Source organism: Rhinoderma darwinii, chromosome 10, assembly GCF_050947455.1.
Source record: "Rhinoderma darwinii isolate aRhiDar2 chromosome 10, aRhiDar2.hap1, whole genome shotgun sequence".
In the NCBI taxonomy this organism is placed as follows: domain Eukaryota; kingdom Metazoa; phylum Chordata; class Amphibia; order Anura; family Rhinodermatidae; genus Rhinoderma; species Rhinoderma darwinii.
In genome coordinates this window covers 31,941,516-31,963,626 of record NC_134696.1, presented here as the reverse complement: position 1 = coordinate 31,963,626, position 22,111 = coordinate 31,941,516, and the positions used below count along the sequence as shown (strand labels likewise).

The 22,111-nt window shown below is 43.9% G+C and overlaps 1 protein-coding gene across 5 annotated transcripts in view; it reads right to left on the bottom strand.

Moving 5' to 3' along the window:
- The window catches only part of SAMD11 (sterile alpha motif domain containing 11), a 139,948-nt gene extending 118,100 nt beyond the window's left edge, over positions 1–21,848 (bottom strand). For 2 of the 5 annotated variants that reach the window (XR_012850845.1, XM_075839703.1), the window contains exons 1-2: positions 20,641–21,848; positions 18,673–18,764 (exon numbers count right to left, since the gene is read on the bottom strand). Coding sequence is in view for 4 of the 5 variants with exons in the window: in XM_075839703.1 (XP_075695818.1) it covers positions 18,673–18,764; positions 20,641–21,259 (711 nt within the window). In the remaining variant the exon portion in view is untranslated. Of the gene's footprint in view, positions 1–18,672; positions 18,765–19,870; positions 19,938–20,640 lie in introns of those variants that run through there. The other 3 variants (XM_075839704.1, XM_075839705.1, XM_075839706.1) reach the window with 3 other exon arrangements.
- Between the last annotated feature and the right edge of the window lie 263 nt (positions 21,849–22,111).

The window sequence follows — 22,111 nt, the reverse complement described above, 5'->3', positions numbered from 1 at the left end:
GTTTTCTGACAACAAGCCGCTACTAATCAGTACTTTTGCAAAATTCCGTCTATCATATTTGTAAGGGTATTTTAGAGGTAAAATGATTATTCAAGTCCTGTAAAGGGCTCTAAAAGTGATCCCTGTAGTCTCAGGCTGAATTTATATTCAGGCGGTCTAGTTTCCAACCCTGTCCCTCCCGGCTTGATTGACACAACCCCCGGCCGCTAGCTTGTGGTGACACACTGTGGGGAAAGTCAATAAAGCCTGGAGGGACGATTTGGAGACCGGACTTCCTGAATGTTCCAGATATCGTGAACGCCCTTATGACTTCACTGGTAACATACAGTGTGCGCCATTTTAAAAATAGATTTTACTGTATTTGCTACATCTGCAAAGACACAGAGGCATGTTTGGAAACGGTCAGGTATTGTAAGGTCTAGTTCACACAGTTTTGTTTTGCAGGCACAAAAATTCCGGCAGTTGAATGTAATGCAAAAACCGTGAGCAAAAAAAAAAGTCACAAAAAAGCGTCGTTTTTTTTCTGCCTCCCATTGGTTTCAATAGGAGGTCAGAGGCGAAAACCACTTGAAGAAAGAGCATGCCGCCTTTTTTTCCCCGCAAGCACCCAAAGAAAAAACGCCTCTGCCTGGTATTGAAATGAATGGGGGGGTTTTCGCATCAAAATCAGTGCCAAAAAACTCTGTGTGAACTGACACCAAAAAGACATGGTGGCGGTTTTGGGAGGTAAAACGACCTGATAGGTTCCCTTTTAGTGTACTAAAGTATATTTATAACCTTTGAAAAGAGCGCAGTGGCATATTAATATATTACGTGGAAGTATACAAAACGATATAGTTAAATAGTAATTGTGCATGGTACAGGGGTCTGGAAACAACAAGGTTATCACAACCCCATGAAGCGTTGACGCGGTGTATCCTTACAGCATGGGTCCTGCCAGCAGTCGAGGGCAATGACTCCAGGGATTGTGCACAGACAGAAGCCAAAGTCCACGTATAAAGTACAAAAAATTAAGTGCTTTTCGTATTCTGTATTTATTTTGCTACAGGTATACAGACCGGCAGAATATTGTGGCCGAAATTTAATAAGAATATATTGCCAAAATGGGTTGCTACTGGACTATTCGGGATTACAGCTCTATTACAGTACGTTATTAACGTTATACCAAACACTGGCACTTCAAGACAATAAGTGGCCCTCGTCTTTACAATAAGGAGCAGCACATAAATATACAATTATATTCACACGGCAATCATCAAAGCCAGAAAAGGAACTGGAGGTGTGCGCAAGACACATACAAACTTATTTGCCTTATAATTCTCATCAAAGAAGTATAAAATCCGAAGAACAAACAGAAAACTAAGCAAACAAAGAGAGAAAATGCTATTTGCCAACGTTGTGTGTGTGTATATATATATATATATATATAGAGAGAGAGAGAGAGAGAGATCTCCTTACAGCATGGGTTCTGCCATCGGCTGAGGGCAATGACTACAGGTGTCGTGCACAGAGACAGAACCCAAAAATCACATATTAGGCTCAGTTCACATCTCATTTTTTGCACACGTTTGTGGTATACGACGGCATACACGTTTATGCATTTGTAACATATGCTTACTTTTTGTGGTATACGTTGTTATACGTTTGTGTCCGTTCTTAATTATTAAAACGAATACCTTTTTTGTTCTTTAGCCAAATCAAACTTTGTAAAGTCAAGATTTCCCATATAAGGTGACAAAAACGTATACGTTTTACGTATGCAAACGTAGTTGAATACGTCGGCCATACGTCACCATTGACTTCAATACAAATAAAACCGTATACGCGTGGTATACGTTTTGGAAAAGTACTGAAACGTGTAGTAAACTACACTTTTCAGGACATGGAAGAAAAAAAAGGATACAACGTAAGCACACAAAACGTAAGCACAAACTACACCATTAGGGCATCCGTCCTGACCATAGAAATCAATGTGCATGCTGTGGTACAGGTTTTGACACGGTTTTCTCATGTCAAAACGTGCACGTCAGACGTAGAGCAAAATCGACATATGACCTTCACCTTAAAAAAAAACTGCTTTTCCCATTTTGATACAGAAATACATACATATCTAAGTAAATAAGTCATAATACAGGTTGCAAAATTCTTAGTTCCCCATGGAACTGCATGCTGTAACGTCCAAGCTCCTACATTCTGACAGAAGTGACCGCTACAGCTCCAATTGATAATGCCAAAGATGAAATGTTACAACGCTGGGTTGCGGCTGACATGACATGGCACGGGTCAGTGAAAGGACCACAGTACAACATTGTTCAGCGGTCAGAGTAGGAAGAAGCTGTGGGAAAAGGGTTAAAATGTCACTGGAAATAGCCGTTTCTGAACGCTCTTCCCTTCCCTCATTGTCCGGGGTCTTTGCTCCTCAGGTTTCCCCCTTTCATATACATTGCACGTATGCTGAATGAACTAGATTTACAGAGCTATAATAGGAGAGGCATGACCTACATAATAACACCGCCAGTGAAATACAAGCAGCGCTGATCATTGGGAATCCGCCAGGCACCTTATCTAAGCGTGAATGGAGGAAGCAGCAAGGGGTAAACATAAGGGCCTGTGCTTACTGAACCGGGAACACAGTAAAAAGACAAGAAGTGATGTCACAAACTAATGTCTATCTTGAAGGCCGCCATCTTTCTACTCCAAAAGTTGATTAAAAGTTCATGATCAAGTTGCTCATAATCCTTTTTGGCCTTTAATCGCTTTGAAACGATGTAGATGGACAATTTTGCAGACTATGGACCAGGCATTAGACCACCATATGTTTCCAGCTATCAGAAATATTCAAAAACTATGGGCAAGGTGGGGTATCCCCAAGGAGTCTGACCCTTAGACGGTTGACTAATGTCCATGTCTCCAATGCCTGCGAAACATCTACCATGTAAGATAAACAACTGCATAAAATAAGTTATTTGGACCTTCTATTCACAGTCCATATCAATAAAATATAATATAATAACTTTCCAAGCACGTACGTGTTGTATGTCAGTCAACGGAAAGACAAGAGCATTTGATTCTTCAATGTCTAGTAGACTTATGGCTGACACATAAAAAAAATTTGCCTACGCCACAGTGCCTGGCGGACTTCCACAATCATGCGACACTCCGGGTGGTGTGTGTACAGAGATCAAGCCTTGAGAAAACAGCCTTATAATTGGCTACATAGAAAGAGACCCACTCCTCCCTGCTTCCCCACCTGACAGCCCAAAAAATATATAACACAGGGAGTGGAAGGAAGAAAGCATCCAGGTGCACGGAAACTTGGCTGCTTTCCCCACCACGGAAGTCAACAAAGATCCTGGGACCTAACGCCTCCAAATCAATTCCCCGAAGGCTGTAAACATATGCGTTGTGACAGACTGCAGGTGGAGAACAGAAGGAACGCCCGCAACCACTCCAGGGCTAAAGCATCTGGACATGGAGGCATCTACATCTCAGTGCAAATTTTGGAGATTATCAGCATTTGTAGCTTGAGGTTTTAATGCAGGTTATGCTAAAAGGAGTTTGTCGATAATCAACATGGCTAATACACTAGCATAATGCAGGGACCAGGTCTGCTTGTTATGAGATTGTTAAGAAACTTCCCATAGGGGGAGAAAAGGCTAGATCACGTTATACAGAAAAGAGTCTACACTATTCCACAAAAAACACATACGCTATATAATACATAAGACCTTGGTTAGACAAGACTTTAGGTGTATGAGGATGACCAGCCTGCATTTGTATGACAATGCAATTTTGTGCAACCTTCGGGCAAAATATAAAAATTATTGAGCTTTATAAATACTTAGAAAAACATAGTGGGACTGAGTTGCAATACCACACCCAACCTGTGGACAGGTGTGGCACTGTTTTTTGGAAGAAAGCAGCCATGTTTTTCTAATATTGTACAACTCTGTGAAACTTTTCCCTGGGGTTATGGCATTCTACCTTCCCCCAACATTTTATTTGCATGAGAGGTAAGACTATGGAAATCCCTTGCTGCCCTTTTTAGGCCACAATTAAAGCTTAGGCTTGGCAATCATGGACAATTTTTTAAATGGGTTTTTCCTGAATCATAAATTATAGGTGATCATTTTCTGATCGTGGCGCACCCACCAATCGTGAGATTGGGGTGAACCCCTGTTGCTCCTCACTGCTCAACTGCATTGAAGGGGGACATTGAATGGAGCAGCGGTCGAGCATGCGCGCTGCCACTCCATTCAATGTCTTTTGGAATGACTGAAACAGCCGAGTACAGCACTTGACTGTTTCGGTCATTCTCATAGACATTGAAAGGAGCGGCGGGTGCATGCTTGACCACCGCTCCATTCAAGTGCCTCCTCACTGCATGGTGGTTCAGTGAAGAGGATCTGAGGATTTGGGACCCCCGCTTTCACAACCGGTGTGGGCCCCAGCGATATTGTGTGTATCGGTGATCATTTATGATTATGGGAAAACCCCTTTAAGGTATATTCACACTGTGCACTTTTGGTGCAGTTTTTGAAAGCCACAGCCAGGAGTAGATTTTAAAAAAAAAACAAAAAACAAAAAAGGGAGAAGTAGAGTCTTTTCTACATACTGGTTGTAGCTTCAAAAACTGCATCCACAGCCTGCACCAAAACTTGAGTGTGTGAATAAGGGTTTATAAAAGACGGGTGGACCATGACAACGCTGATTAATAGTGTGACCAGTACAATATTTGTGGTTACAAATAGATGTAGGGATGTCCCAAATGGCTCCAGTTTTTAGTAAGTAAATAACTAATTTTAGATACACATGAAAAAAATAACAGATCTGCAATTTTGTTGCTATTTACCCCAATGACACAATGGGCCTCATGTAGCAAAACGGTCATTACATTTTTCGAGTTCAGTTTAGGAAATAAAAGCTGAACTCTGCTTAGTTGCTTAAGGCAGAAAAGTTTTGCTACATGAGGCCCAATGGCTGATCATGATCTATTACTATAAGCGACATCAGATACAGAACTGACCGATTACACAATAAGTATCTTGAGGTGCCCTAAACCCATTTCCCTCCCTGTGTATTGTATTTTCATTTGCACAAAATGTAATGGGAGCTCATGTTTTAACCGCCCTAAAGACAGCCTGTCAGACAGAGCTCAGTGACCCTCAATTATCTGCGCCCATCGACTATCGTTCCATCAATGGAGCGCTAGACAGTGGGGAGAAGGGACGCCTGCCCTTTCCCGTCTTCAAATCCTGGCTGTCGTTACCCTGGAAACAGAGAAGTGGCAGCGTCCTGGGTACCACCTATTGGGTTTGTTTTCAAACTGAGGGATACTGGTCTATTGAAAGCTGCACTGAAGCCCAAACTTGTGTCTCTGAATGAGAACATAATAACCGGTAGACAGACGTGCAGCGTGAGCGGGCGCTGATAGCAACGTAATTAGCCGATCTCATTTGGAGCAAAAGATTAGGTTCATGTAGACAGTGCTAATAAGTATAAAGACAAACACAGATTCCAGATTAAAGAGCAGCTTTTTAGTGGATGACATCTCCACTTGGAGCTGTGGCGCTCATCTTGGGTGATATCCAGCTTTTTTTAAAATAAAAAAATGATATTATATACACTAGTGCTTAGAATGTCAAAGAGTTAATTTATTTCAGTAATTCAAGTCAAAAAGTGAAACTCATATTATATAGATTCATTACACACAGGGTGATCTATTTCCAGCATGTTTTTCTTTAAATGTTGATGATTATGAAATTTAGGGTCTCAAAATTAGAATATTATAGAAGCCCAATTTCAAAAATGATTTGTAATACTGAAATATTGACCTACTGACAAGTCTGTACAGTATATGCTCTCAATACTTGGTCGGGGCTCCTTTTGCATGAATTACTGCATCAATGCGGCGTGGCATGGAGGCGATCAGCCTGTGGCAATGCTGAGGTGTTATCAATGCGGCGTGGCATGGGGGCGATCAGCCTGTGGCAGTGCTGAGGTGTTATCAATGCGGCGTGGCATGGAGGCGATCAGCCTGTGGCACTGCTGAGGTGTTATCAATGCGGCATGGCATGGAGGTGATGAGCCTGTGGCACTGCTGAGGTGTTATCAATGCGGCGTGGCATGGGGGCGATCAGCCTGTGGCACTGCTGAGGTGTTATCAATGCGGCGTGGCATGGAGGCGATCAGCCTGTGGCACTGCTGAGGTGTTATCAATGCGGCGTGGCATGGAGGCGATCAGCCTGTGGCACTGCTGAGGTGTTATCAATGTGGCGTGGCATGGTGGTGATCAGCCTGTGGCACTGCTGAGGTGTTATCAATGTGGCATGAAGGCGATCAGCCTGTGGCACTGCTGAGGTGTTATGGAAGCCCAGGTTGCTTTGATAGCGACCTTCAGCTCGTCTGCATTGTTGGGTCTGGTTTCTCTCATCTTCCTCTTGACAATACCCCATAGATTCTCTATGGGGTTTAGGACAGGTGAGTTTGCTGGCCAATCAAGCGCAGTGATACTGTGGCTATTAAACCAGGTGTTGGTACTTTTGGCAGTGTGGGCAGGTGCCAAGTCCTGCTGGAAAATGTAATCAGCATCTCCATAAAGCTTGTCAGCAGAGGGAAGCATGAAGTGCTCGAAAATGTCCTGATAGATGACTAAGCTGACTCTGGACTTGATATAACACAGTGGACCAACATCGGTAGATGACGTGGCCCCCAAACCATCACTGACTGTAGAAACTTCACACTGAAACGCAAGACACTTGGATTGATGCCTGTCCACTCTTCCTCCAGCAAACTCGCCTGACTTAAACCCCAGAGAATCTATAGAGTATTGTCAAGAGGAAGATAAGAGACCCCAGACCCAACAATGTAGACGAGCTGAAGGCCGATATCAAAGCAACCTGGGCTTCCATAGCACCTCAGCAGTGCCACAGATGATCCCCTCCATGCCATGCCACATTTATATAGTAATTCATGCAAAAGGAGCCCCGACCAAGTATTGAGGGCATATATTGTACAGACTTTTCGGTAGGCCTACATTTCGGTATTAGAAATCATTTTTGATATTGGGCTTTATATAATATTCTGATTTTCTGAGATTCCAAATTTTGGGTATTCATTAACTGTTTGGCCCCATGCATACGAACGTGCTTTTGCGGCTGCAATTCCCCCCGAAAATCAACAGGAGAATTATGGCCCCATTCATTCCTATGGGGCCATGCACACGACCGTGGTTTTCACGGTCCGTGCATGGCCCCGGAGCCCGTATTGCAGAAAGAGCGGGCAAGCCTTATTACGGCCGTGCTCTGCGGTCCGGGCTCATTTAAAATAATGGCCGCGGCCATGTGCACGGCCCGCGATTTGCAGGCGGCTCGTGGCTGTCACTCCGTGGCGGGCCGACCCGGAAATCACGGCCGTGCACATGGTTACGGTTGTGTGCATGAGGCCTTACCATAGTAATCAACGATAAAAGAAAAAAAATGCTGGAAATAGATCACTCTGTGTGTAATGAATCTATAGAATATATGAGTTAACTTTTTGACGATATTCTAATTCATTGAGAAGGACTAGTGTGTGTCTGTGTGTATATATATATATATATAACAAAAAATAGGCAGCACTCCGTTCAGGTAGAGGTGAAAAAAGAGGGTACTTTTATTGTCCCATAAACAGTGGCAACGTTTCAGCTCCTTCCACTGGAGCCTTTCTGAGAAAGGCTCCAGTGGAAGGAGCTGAAACGTTGCCACTGTTTATGGGACAATAAAAGTACCCTCTTTTTTCACCTCTACCTGAACGGAGTGCTGCCTATTTTTTGTCTTATATACCATTGGGATTGTGGTCTTATCCCGTTGGCTTGCACCCATAGCATACCGGTGCGGCTGGATCCATTTGTTTTTATATATATATATATATATATATATATATATATATACACATATATATACACACACACACACACACACACACACACACACACACACACACACACACACATATGAGAAACAGCTGAAAATAATTTTTAACTTCTTAACTTGGCAGAAAAGAACTCACGGACATCAACTAACTATAGTGATTCCAGAGTACATGCACCTGGGGTCCAAAACATAAAACTTAAACGCTGTCCAATACCATGACAAAGATGCCAGTCTTGTTCTGAGCAGGTGTTTGTGGGCTAAACGATATTCAAAATATTATGTTTACGTGCTGACAGAGAATTTCGGAGAAACGCCTGTCCCATTGGCAGCCATGGGGTATCCGTTGCCAATACCTAAACATAACCGGTTGTAATAAGGCTAGAAATGAGCTCCATTGAATAACAATGGGGCTACCGAGGTGCCGATCCGCTGATCAATCTGTGGCGGAAATCTGAGTGTCAGCTGTGGATTTTCTTTAAAAAAAAAAGAATGCCGAATTTGCCATAGGCAAATCTATGACGTGAGAACATGGCCTACAGACCTTGACACAACAACCTCCTAGAACTTACTGTTGGAGAGACATTCGGCTTCCATTACTGCCACAGGTGGAGTACTGCAGGTGACTACTACACACTGGCATTTAATCCTGGTGTTATGCCACTCATGATCAGGCACCCACACCGCTGCCAACGCAATGGTACAACTACTCCCACCCTCCCTATAAGCCTCATTTATTCTTTTCACACGTAGATCCTTATTTCCATTGCCAAAAGCGGTTCTCCTCCTCCCGCTTCCCCTCTTATCCCCTTCAATTATCTCTCCGCTCCTTCGACACTATCATCCACCCTCCTTCCTCCCCACCTTCGCCCTCGCCAAGTAATTTCCTCTTCAAATCAATTCTCCTAATCACAGAAAACCCAAAAGGCCCACATGAACGCAGCCTCAAACCAGAGCGCAGACATTAATTAAACCCCCTCTAGCCTCCCTGACACTACAAATTGGATGCGACAGGGGTGGGCTACCTCCTCGGAAACGTTAACCCTTCCCACGGAAGGTGAAAGTCGGTATGAGAGAAAACACAAGGACGAGTACAAGCGTCGTGATTGGATCAATGCCAGCCGGAGCCTAGGACGTACACGTTCCTCTAATAGCAATTATTAATAAGAAAGCTCCCTATTCATCTCAGGGATTTGGCAGGGATGCAATTTCCACACTCCAGCACATAAAGCTGACAGTTTCTTGGTCGTGCTTACAGGGAGAGGGTGGGAGGTCCCTGGCAGGGGAACAAGGTGCTTATGAAAGGAGCTTGGGCTTCCCTCCTGTGTCCCATCACCCGCTGGGCACCATGTCAGCCGCCAATAGCGGAGTGGGCCCGGTGTGCCCCTGACACTGAAACCGCAGTCAACAGACACAAGGAGACGAGTCCTGCCCATTTCCTGAGAGCTTTCAAAGGGGAATTGTTAGTTGAATATCTGTGTGCAACTCTGACAGCCCCTCTGGAGATCCCCTCCCCCGACAGCACAGAGAGACGGTTTATCTGACAGCTGTGAGGTCTGACCGCATGGGGAGGGGGGAAAGGACGTGTTACGGGTGCAGCTGGAGAATCAAGCTTTCAGTTATAGGCAGGGGGTCGCCTAGATAAGAACACACTGAGCAACCACACAGTGGCCAAGTGAGGAGAAAGGGAAGGGAGGAGGGGGTCGGAGATAAATACTCAAGAGGAAGACTGTGTCAAAGTGTTGCTGCTGTTTTCCTCAGATGATTAAAAAAAAAACACCCAAATTTTTTTTTTAAATAAAAACTTGTTCGGAAATTTCGTATTTTTCTTATAGAACAGCAGAAACCTGCAGTTTCAAGTCAATAATTTTACAGGGACTGTATTAAGGCCTCTACACAGGGGTCTTTTTGCAAATTTTAGCTTAATTTTTACTTCAATGAGTTCAAACTTTCTGTAATGATTTTGGATACTGAATCTCCCTCCGTATAGGTGTCATTATTATATAGATATCTCCATCATTTATCTCAAGCTATACACTGCTGAGTGTTGAAAAAAAAAAAAAAATGGATGACGCCGGAGGGCAAGTGGACTCTAGGGGCCAATTCCTGACAGATTTTTGATTGATTTTCGTATGGATCAACAGCACAGCATGCAAATGTGTAAATTGACAAAAGACTGACGTAAAACCTGCAAAGTGAAATGTTTCTTGAGTAAATTGTCCAATATATTGATATTCTGGCCGGTCCCGCGATAGTCAATATTAAAGGGTTTATGTGGGGACCAAAAAGTATTATCTGTGTAGTATGTGCGTACACTCGCTAATATACATTCCGGTCATCCGTCGCTCTGATTCTGAGATTTTCATGACGATATGACTCTGCGTCATGTGACCGGTCCTGCTGTAATCTATGTAATCGCTGTACTACTGCTTGTACATGGAGTACAGCGGGGCCGGTCACATGATGAAGAGTCGTATCGTCAAAGAAAAATGTGCAACTAGACTTACGGTCCCCAGTCAGCGCTATAAAAATCTATGAATATCTCAGAATCAGCACGACGGGGGACCGGAATGTATATTAGCGAGTGTTCTCCCATACTGCCGTGACTGCACTGATAATAATGTTTGGTCCCCACATAACCCCTTTAGCTCACTATATTTTGTGAAATTATGAAGTAACTGTGAAACTCACTCCTTTACTATAACAGGAAACACATTTTTAAACCAATCTAAGACTTCTTTAATTCAACTTTTTGTCTTCTAAAAACTCTTTTATTCTGACCCCCCCCCCCCCCCCCAGTTTGACAATAGGCCATTTCCTGGCCTATACTTTACAGCCAACTACATGGGAGAATAATTTTGCACAGAAGTACCTGTAGTAGTAGTCCATACATTTCTATGGAAAGATCCGGTGTATATGAGTTACTTTAGTCACTGCGCCAAATAACTGTCTACAGGAGATGCAGCTTGTTGCCTGTCGCAGAGTCCCTTCCATAGGAGTTGCATGTGAGTGCGCTATTCCATATGGATGCCATAAGTACATCCCTATGGACAGTATGGAAGTAAATAAACACTGCCCCCTCCCCATTTGCAGATTCACAGTGCTTATTTCTGTGTAGATCGGTAGAAGATAATAAGTGAATAGAAATAAATCGGGTTGTGAAATATAATGGGCACACTCTTGTTCTGCCATTGATATCCATGTCTTTTATATGCAAAAAGAAAAAACATTTGCATAAAGATATTAAACCTGATGTTTGTAATGCCAGCCTTAAACTCCTTTAGGTCAGCGGGAATGCGCCAAATTATGAGGTGCACAACTCTAAATAAATTTGGCGCATCTTTGGCTGTCGACAATAATGCAAATCTATGCCTGCTATGAGCTGGTGTAGATTTGTGGCATAACTTAAGCCAGTTTATGCCAGGAAAATTATGGTAAATTTGTTGTTTCTCTGAGTCCCCGCCCCACCTGCTAAATCCCGCCCCCATTTCTCCCACTTTTGGAAAGCGCTGGGCATAGTAAAAAGTTGCAAATTTTAGCGCAATTATGGCGTGCGTCAAAATTTGCAGTCTTTTTTATGCCCCAAAACTGGTGTAAACCTTTTAATATATTCCCCAGTGCCCTCTCTTTTAGGATTAGTAATGCCATAGATCAGCTTGGAGTGGCACCAGTAATCACTAATGGATGAGCAGCTGACAAACGCGGCTGTTATAGACAGGGTTGAATCTCGATACAGTTGAGAGATTTTTCAACATGTTGATAAATCTCTGTGAAATTGAGTGAAAAAAAAGAAAATCAGTCCCTCAAGGTGTTGGTGATGCTGCTTATGGACATGAAGATTCCCGCCAATCCATTTCAATATTGTTGTGATATACTGGTTGGGAAAGGGGCGCACGGACAAATATTTGACCCGGCATGAATGAGTTCCCTCATGGAAAATTGTCTGCAGCCTGGCAAACACAGAAAACATGGCTCCCCTCTTCCAGAAGTGAATGGGCTATGCTGCAATACCAGATACAACCCATCGACAAAAGTGGCACTGTTTCAGGAAGAAAGTAGAGATGTTTTTTAATCGCATACAGCTGCTGTTTCCGTCAACCATTTTAGTACCGCGGAAATTACCATTATTGATCATCATAAAGGGTGGGATTGTAAACTATAAAAGTTATGTCTATTGCTCGCCCATAAGGGGTTTTCCCACAAAGGACATTTATCACCTATCCACAGGATACATTATAAATGTATGATTGCTGGAGGTCCCACCACTGATCTCTAGAATGGGGCTCTTCACTGCACGAACGCCGTGAGGAGGATTTTGAATGCCGCTCCATTTAAAGTCTATGGGAACGACGGAAACAGCCAAGCGCTGTAGTTGGCTGTCTCAGTCGGCCCCATAGACATTAATTGGAGCAGCGACGCACATGTACAGCCACTGCTCCATTGAGATCTGTGGGGGTTCCCAGTGGTGTGGCCCTCAGCGATCATACATTTATCACCTATCCTATGGATTGGTGATGAATGTCCTTTGTGGAAAAAACCCTTTAAGCTGACCCTACACATAAGATGAAAATTTGCGAAAGTGGCCAAATTTAACCATTTCGATCGACCATCGGTTTAAAAAAACTTTACGAGAAGGAATCGCGATGGACAACAGCAGACTGCCAAAAAAGTGATCTGTGATGTTGGTTTATTTTTCATCTGTCGTCGGCTGAAACTAGGCGTGAATGGCATGGTCTGCCAATTCCGCTATGTGCAAGTGCATTCTGTTGTCTTACATTATTTTTTTTAACTATGTCCCTGATCTGCTACTTTGGTCTGTTACGTTTATGGTCATATAGCTCGAACGAACAATCCGACGTACAATTGATCGGCCCATGGCTAGCTTTATATATAATGACTTCAATGTCATGGTTTTGGATAAGTAATGAGGTAGATATACCCTGCCCTGGACCATATACTTAGCCTGTAAAAAACACGCAATTTGACAATCAATCTGCACAACTCAGGTTGTATTGGTCTAGGAACAGAGCAGACATCTCCAGCTCAACAAGCATCAAAGTAAATTCTTGCCCTTCTTTAGAAGAAGGCTAGTCAATATTTTAAAATACTGTTATTAAAAGTCAAAAGGATGGAGCGTCCATATTCAATTCCGTTAGAACTTTTCGTACAACACAGATTAATAGTAACTGAGACAAAGGCGGGAGTAGGAAATACTTAGGCCTCATGCACACGACCGTGTTTTTGCGTCCGCAATTCAACCGCAAATCCACGGGTTAATTGCGGACCCATTCATTTCTATGTGGCCATACCCACTATCCGTGTTTTCACGGCTCTCCGCATGTCCGCACATCCGTGCCGCAGAAACTCCGGACATGTCTTATTATGGGCCGCAAATGCGGTGCGGACATGCCAATAGAAGTCAATGGGCCCGTGGAAATTGCGGATACACCTCCGTATGTCATCCGCAGTTTGCGGATTTGCGGAAGTGTTGCTAGGCGACGAGCGGGAATGAGTTCTGTCGTCATCCTGTTTTACCTAGGCTTTTTTTTTTTCATCCGCATTTTGCGGATTACATACGGATGAACTGCGGATTACATACGGATGAACTGCGGATGACATTCCACGGAACACGGTCCTGGAATTTGCGGACCAGAAAAACACCACGGTCGTGTGCATGAGGCCTTAGCCCAGTGAACCTGCTGCGCCCATTATCAAAGTAGAGGAAGTGTCCAACTATAAACCCTTTCTTATTACGTGTAACGTGGTCCTCTAGAAGTCCCTTTCTATGTTTTATCACAGTTTTCGGACCTCTAATGTCTAGTCTAGCAGTGGCTTATTCCCCTCTCCCGATGCCCGCTCAGCCAAGCATGTTTATGGTGAAGTCGGGAGGAATAGCTTTTGGCTGACAGGTTTCTTAAGTGTATGCCCAGCTTTAGAATAAAAGGGGTCAGATCTCTCATTCTCTCAAGATCTCAGAGCTAAAAGTTGATGGTTCTCCCGTAGATTAGAACAGGGCTGCAATGCAAATGCGATCAGGGGGCTCCCAGGTTACAAACTCTATAACATTAAAAGTATTAACACCTGAGCTTATGGACCACTACTGCTCCCATCGTTTGTCCAACAGCTGTCTAAAGTGTATGGCCATCTTTTCATGCAATTTCCATATGCATTGAAGTCAATGAGGAAAAAAAAAACAGTACACAAATGCCAGGGACAAGACATGTGTTGGATTGGCCCACAGAATACCAGGTAATCCTCCGATGGGTCCAGGCTCTGACGCAATAATGAGCCCCAAAAGGTCCAGCAGAAGACAACCCCAATTGAATCTGACTTTGGAGTCAATCACTTGCCGCTAGGGTATATTTCTTACGGGATGATTCACAAATACCCTGTTAGATCTTATTGATGATATATCCTGTGTGTGCAGTAACAACGTTTATAATGCAATTAAGGCTATATACACATTTGAAAACGTGTATATATATATATATAAGCACTCCAAAAGTTGATGTCAAACAATGATGTGGTTTATTATTCCATGTTTCAAGCTTGAAAAAGGTCTTGTGAGAGTACTGAAATGTAGCTGGTCTTTGAAACATGGAATAATAAACCACATCTTTGTTTGACATCAACTTTTGGAGTGCTGCGGTCATTTCTGCATATATCTATAGGACCGTTTGGATAAAGGTCGGGATCGCATAGCACCAGCATATACAACTACGAAGTGCTGCTTTTTTTCTACACACACACACACACATTGTCTATCAGTGTTTTTGGTGCGGCTTTCTAATTACTTTTTGAGATACAGCTGCTTTGTATCCTGTATACAGAGCAGCTGTATCTATCGCTGAACCTGTATCCGTCAGGTAAGCGGCACTGACTGGTTCAATGTCAGTGGGTCCTGCAGGCCTCTGAAACGCAGGTTCGAGCTGTTACCTATCACATCCAAGTTCATAACTTAGATGTGATTGATAACAAGTGGATCATCTCTCCTGCCGTCACTGAACCCGTCAGTGCCGCTGAACTGACTGATACAGGTCTCAGCACAAGATACAGCTGCTCTGTATACAGAATACAAAGCAGCTGTATCTCAAAAAGTTATTTTTAAGAAAAAGTACTTAGAAACTTGCACCAAACACACATAGTGTTTTATTTAAAAAAAATATATATAATTATTTAAAAAGTTGTACATAGCCTTTAAAGGTGGACGTGGACATGTTTTGTATGGGGGGGGGTGTCATTTCGTCTGGGGACCTAAGGAATCCCTGTCTAAGGCCCAATGCACACGACTGTGCCCGTAATAACGGTCTATGATTACGGGCACAACCGGCCGCGGACAGTCATCCGCATTTGCAGACCGTGCTCCCATTATAATGTATGGGAGCACGGTACGTAAAATACAAAAAAAAAATAGGACATGTCGTATTTTTTCCGGAGGGTTTCTACGGCCCGGACACCCTTCCATAAATATACGGGAAGGTGTCCGTCCGCCATAGAAATTAGTGAGTCCGTAATTACAGTCCGTATTTACAGATGAATTCTACGGTCGTGTGCACGGAGCCTAACACTGCATGTAGGGGTATAAAAATAAACCTGCAGGGTATGCTAGAAAACGCACAGCTACAAAAACCCCATTCATTACATTATAATATCAGGCCACTGATAGACTTTTTGCATTGAGAATACTACAGACTTTGTTTTCTATTATCCATGACTGAATGATTTAGATATTCAGCCTGTTTTTTTTTTTTTTTAGGTATGAGGCTTCTTCATTTATGTCATTATTTCCAAGTGTATTGATGGGCTAGACGTCTGAATACTGGTCAGGCATCAGTGGGGTATTCACTGTAAAATAACTACTGAGGGTCTTTCTGATCCACACTATTGCAATTCCTTCCTAAAAACCCTAGAAGAGATCTCAGCATGTTAAACAACATACTCTCCTGGAAAAGATTCATCTGGCCCGAAGCATTGATAAAATATCGCAAAAATTCCACCTCAGCTCACATAAAGGAGCCCTTTAAAATCTTCAATTATATTACAGTATAAAATGCATTCAGGTTGGGCAATAAAATAATGATATCAATGAAACTGCCATTCCATCCCACAAAATTGTCTTTTTGACTAATTTCTTCCGTCTGCCTATAGGATTTCATTGATTTTACTGTTCCTCGCCATTAATTCCCTTTCGTTACGTTTTTTATCACTTCCAGCGCTGGCTGTCGGCTGCTACGGTTAGTTCATACCTCAAGATAAAAGCCACAGATAAATCCACAGGACCAGCTGGCGCCGTGTTATTAGGAACAGGACCAGCATGAACAAGTATACAGTTAGAGATTTATTTTTCTTCATCTTTAAGAAAAAGAAACACAACTATATACAAAATGTTGTGAAGAGCCGTGTTTAATGAGCGTATCTACACACGGGGTGTCGTGGCACAAACCTACATTACTACTGCTCCACAAAAACCACGTTAATAAAGATTTTTTTTTTTTTATTGCTCGAGATCGATGGGAATCTGCATTACAGACACAGTCAGAATTTTTGTGACAGTGGCTAGGTTGTTTGCAATTTTTCCCTTATAGGAAACTACTGAAGTAACGGTGCAAGTGCAATTTTACCAAGACTTGCGCACAACTTCATGTTACGGTGTAGCCTGAGGGCCTGTTGACATCAGAGTTGGAGGCTCCGTTCTGCGCTATTGTTTCTGATAATGATGGAGACCCGACGGAAACCATTAAAGTTAACAGGTTCCAACAGGTGCCGATTGCGTCTGTCATGCAACGGAATCGGCCCTTCTGATATGTTCAATGTTCTGCTCCTCTGACATAGCAGAGTAACGGAAACAGCGAACTCAGGTGTGAAAAAGCCCTAAGACTTTGTTCACACAGCGCTATTTGTTGCTATAGGGAAAAACTAGGTGTGGATCCTAAAGAGGTAAAAAGGGAGAATTAAAAGGGTTATCTCATGAAGAATATGTAGTGGACATTGCAGGGGGAAATGTTTTATTACATGGCACCCATTGTAATGAATGATTGACAATTAAAAATCCCCTCTATGATGTCTATATACCCTAAGGGTATGTTCACACGCCCTATGTACGGACATAATGTCTATATACCTCTAAGGACATGTTCACATGCTGTGGATTTTTTCCAAAGTGTAGCCTTCAGAAAATCAGCAAGTATTAACTAGTTTAGAACATGCTGTTAAAGGCAGCCTTGTAAATGGGATGCAGACTTATGACTGCCATAAAATAGTAGTCTGTAGTCTAATGAATTAATTTGAAAAGGAATTTGACCTTCCCTGAAGCACTGTACGTTCTTATTGGAACACTCACAAGTAATGGATGGGATTCCAAGTATACCAATATATTGGGGAACTTTTATTAATATCTTCAACTATTCTTATCGATCACCACTGGACCCCTTTGGCTGCAGGTGGATTTTCTTTTTGCTTATGCTTCTTCAAAAGACATAAAAGTTAAGAAAATAGAGATCAAAGCACATTTAGTCTCAATGGAATAGGGCAGTGGTCTCCAACTGGCGGCTCAAGCTACAACTCCCAACATTATCTGACAGGGCTGTCAGCACATGATGGTGGTTGTAGTTTTCCAACAGCTGAGTAGCTACAGATTGGAGAAAAAAAAATGACAATAACAAATTGTAATTCATTCTACATTTTAAAGAGAGCTGTGGGTCTTTTCTTTGTTAACCTTTATTAAGAGAGCCCCTTTAACTCATTGCAACACAGAAATATTGTCATAATTGGTAATCAGACGCCAAGCCACCAATGATACACAATAGAACATCACGGAAATAGGAAAAAATATAGTGTGCAAATGTGTCTCAAAGTCTTTTGGTGTATGCGGAACAGATCACACGTACAACCGTTATTTGCTCCTATGCTTCTGCATACTGGAAAATGTTACAAAATGTTTCCTCCATGGCTATGTCTCACAATGACCAACACGTCCTAAACGGTTATTGGCAAAAGTGACTAAGAAACTGCTCAAACTAATTCCTCACCAACGACCCTTTTTCCACGCATGTGTAGAAGACACTTATCTGCTCAGTCATATAAAAGTGCACAAATACATAATACACGTCTACTTCGGTCCACGTTCTCATCATGAAAACAAAAGGAAACACTATAATTAACGATTCATTCCACAGCCAATATATTGGTCATCATCTGGTGGTATTAAGGGGTTAAATTTTCTATATTATATACAGGACTCAAATAGCAGTACACATGTGGTGTTAAAAAATGCGGGGGATGGGGAATTATATGTTTAAATGCTCATGGATAGAACGAATATCTTTGAACAAGATACATGGGATACATCCAAAGAAGGTTGTTGTGAACATATCCCGCACATAGACCTTCCAGAAAATTGCCATATGAATAAAACAATTCACCGGACCTTACAGTGGTCCGCAAAACACGCTCCCTGGGACCAACTTTTTTTATTTATTTTTTTTACTTCCCCTTGTTCAGATTAGAAATTGTGGGTACTACATGTACTCTGTTATTTCAGCCTTACTTAGGTGACACCACAGAACCCCTTTCAAATGAATATTTCTCTAAAGGAAAGTCAAAGAAGCACCCATGTAATATCAAAACTTATTAACAGGACGACCCTAAAATGGCACATCTGTCAACGGCACTGACAATGAATACAGCAGTGACATAACCTCTGGTCAAACAGCCTATGATGCAGGAAAAAGGAGTTTAAACAGAGTCTGAACAATGATCTTACCACTGGAGACGAAATTCGACACCCAGGGCAATCACAGATTGGAGGATGTACCTGTAAGATTCCTTTTGACATAAGAGTCTTCAGACTTTTCCCTGGAAGCAGCACATGAAAGAGAGAGGAGACAAGGTGATGAGCTGCAGGCAGTGCAGAGGGTCAGCAGCAGATAAAGGGACAGCACACTAGTAGATAAAGGGACAGCACACTAGTATCCCTCCATAGACAGGTTCACACAGAACGACATTGACCCCAATCAGACCGACATCTCAATAATACCTAGCATGGGAATTACTCAAATAAAACCCTGCTATTCCCCATTATGGATTGATCACCATTTCAGCATTCTAAGGCTAAAAACTTTTTGTTAGCAGTTGGGAACTAAATCCAATGGACACCATCACTCTGCACATTTACACACATAGATTAGTCACTCAGAATAGTTATACAGAACATTGACAGGCGGGAACATCCATTCTCCTCCAGGACACACACAGAGCACATATACTGCAATACATTTGGTATAGATTGATACATAGTTGCATAAATAACATACAAACATGTCATAACATAAACAAAGTAACCAGTAAAAACAATGCACAATCTATGCATGAAAAGGAAGCACAATTTAAAGTGACAGTACTAAAATAGATCAAGTAGATTGTCATCCTTAAAAATAAAAGTCTATGTGGAATAGTAGAGGGCATACTCCACTCTCCTACGTGCCTCAATGTCAGGGACTGGCAGCGCACACTGGGTGCATCGCAGCCAAGTAAACAGTCTAGAAGGGTTAATGACCTCTTATTAGCACTGCCCTGTTTATCCTCACCCCCTCCCCACAGTAATGGCTCATACGCTACCTCCCCCTCCTTACAGACCTTAACCCTACAAAAGACCAAGTGCTGGAGTTTCTGCGGGGTCCCACTCGACATCTATGGACATTCCTGAGTCTATCCTCTGATCTGGGATTATTGATACAGTGAAATTAACCCTAGCAAAATATATACGCGTGGGAAAATAAATCCCCTATATGCATACTGTGTGATACCTGCAACTTGTTTCATCAGAATATGTGTCCAAAATCTCCATGACTATGAAACCCCCCTTATGTAATTTGTGCCCTTTACCCTGGCGGTGACCGTGTGCCCCTGGGTGGTAGAGGGTGGGTGTGCGGATGTGTCCATATCAATCCCTCCCCATTTACCTCCACAACCCCAGCAGCCTGCGCTTCAGTGCCAAATCCCCATCCGGAGAGCCGGGGTCACCGGAGAGGGAAGGAAGGAAGGAGGAGGGAGAAGGGGAGGGCAGTGAGGGTTGGTGTCAGTGAATAGAACCAGCCCTTAACCACGTTTGGATGTTACAAACCCCCCCCCTCTCTCCAGTTAGAGCAATGTCTAATAAATTAATGATCCCACAGCAGCAATGACAAGTGATGCGTAAAGGGTTAATCCCCATACAGTCAGACTGTCATCATCATCCTCATCATCTATTCTCTAATGATTGACACCTTGTTCTCTCCCAACACACAGATCACTTGTTATATAAACACACAGTGCCCAAAATATGACCAGATGGACTCACTACATAACTTTATGGTAAGATCTGGGGTTTGCAGCCCCCCGTGTCTAATGCAAAGCGATTATTGTGACAGATCAATGCTGTATATCGTTCAGAAAATACATCGCGCATCCGTCTCCCAAACCATACCCATCGCTCAACTAAACCATCGATGAGATCGCAAGGCGATCGTTATTGTACTGACTTATCAGCAAATGTGGGGTTAAAATGAGTAAAGGTGAGATCCCACATTAAATCGGTTTTAATTAACCCCTTCCTGCCCTGCAGTCATTCACATGGGTGCAGGTAGTTTGCTGTGGGCATCCTCCTTGCTAATCCCATGATCTGTCATAGCCAGGGCTCATTTAGAGACTTTCCCCTAACTTTGGCCGTAGTTGCCCCTGCTGCCCCCGGTACCTTTGTGCCTGATGCTCCGCTTCCAGTCTTTGGCCGTCTCCCGTCCGCTGACAAACTGGAACTCGTTGGGGGTGAGCCACTCTCCCCGGTAGCGGATGGAGGGCCCCTTGCTGCCCTGGCACAACTTCTGGATGTAGAGCAGCGCCTTGTTCTCGCCGCACTCCACCTCTATGCACGGCTCCCCCTGATCAAAGAGGGGCTGGAAGTCCGGGATGGAGGAGAACCTCTCCAGCATGAGGTCATCAGGCAGAGGCGGGTGGTGGGGCTCATGTAAGCCCAGGTATGCACGGTGGGCATGGGTAGCAAAGAGGTGCTCGTAGGCTGGAGGGTGCGGGGTCACCACTGGGATAGCGGCGGTCAGATATCCGGGGATAGTGTCCATGGGTTGGTTAAATGCTGCCAGGGCCAGTTCCTCGAGATCCGGTCGTTCCTTCTTGATGGCCGGCATGATGTCCCCAGGCTGCGCGGTGATTGCGCCTGGTTGCCTTGCGCCTGTTTCCTTTGCGCCTGGGTTTGCGCTCTCCGGGCTGCAGCGGCTCCTGCCTTCTCCCGGGCTCACAGCTGCTCGCACTGCGCCTCCTCTGCTGATCTGCCAGGCAGCCCGACTGAGACATGACATGCTGGAGAGGAGGGCTGAGCCGCCGGAGACATCATGCTGCCTCACAAAATGCTGCTTATTGATCCCTTATTGACCTCCCCCGTGGTGCTAACTGCGCTCCCCGTGCGCCCTGATCACCTCCGTATGCGCCTCTTGCTTCACCCTCCTTGTTGCCCGTTTTATTGCCCCTCTTTACTGCCCTCTACCTTTTTGCCCTCTCCTTGCCGACCGGCTTGTTGCCCCTTCTAGCTATCACTCCTCTAGTTCCTACCCTCCTATTAATGGCACCCTCTTATTGCCCCCTCCTAGTTACCCCATTTCCTTTTGCCCCCTGCTTGCTGACTCTCAGAGCGCAGTGGGCATCAGTAGAGGAAAGTTTTGCGGGCGCTCAGCAGTGTGTCCCTCCACCTGCCCGGCTCCCTGTATTAATGAGCAGAGTGCTAATAATGATCACTTATAAGAAGTACAATGTGACTGTGGCGCCGGCCTGTCCCTGCTGCTGTCCCCGGCAGCGCCGCTCTGTCCGGGTGTGCGGACTGTGCTGCCGCCGCTGCTGGGGGATCCCGCTACGTTCTATGTGTCACACAGCGGAGTTCACACACTCTCCTGACCAAACAAGACTCCGCAAATCCGCCGCTTCTCCAACTTGGCCCATTTAAACAGCAGCACAGGCGGCAGCGGAGGGGGGAGCCGGCGAGTCTAGGGGGGTGTGCGACAGACGACGCTCAGCGGCGGCTCACAGCCTGCGCTGGTACAGTGACCCACGTGGGTGAGTGTGGAAGAATAACACACGGGTCCTGGAGAAATAATCTTATTAACAGATTGTATAAGTGTCGACTCCATATGGGTTTTGTACATTTTTATCAAAAACCT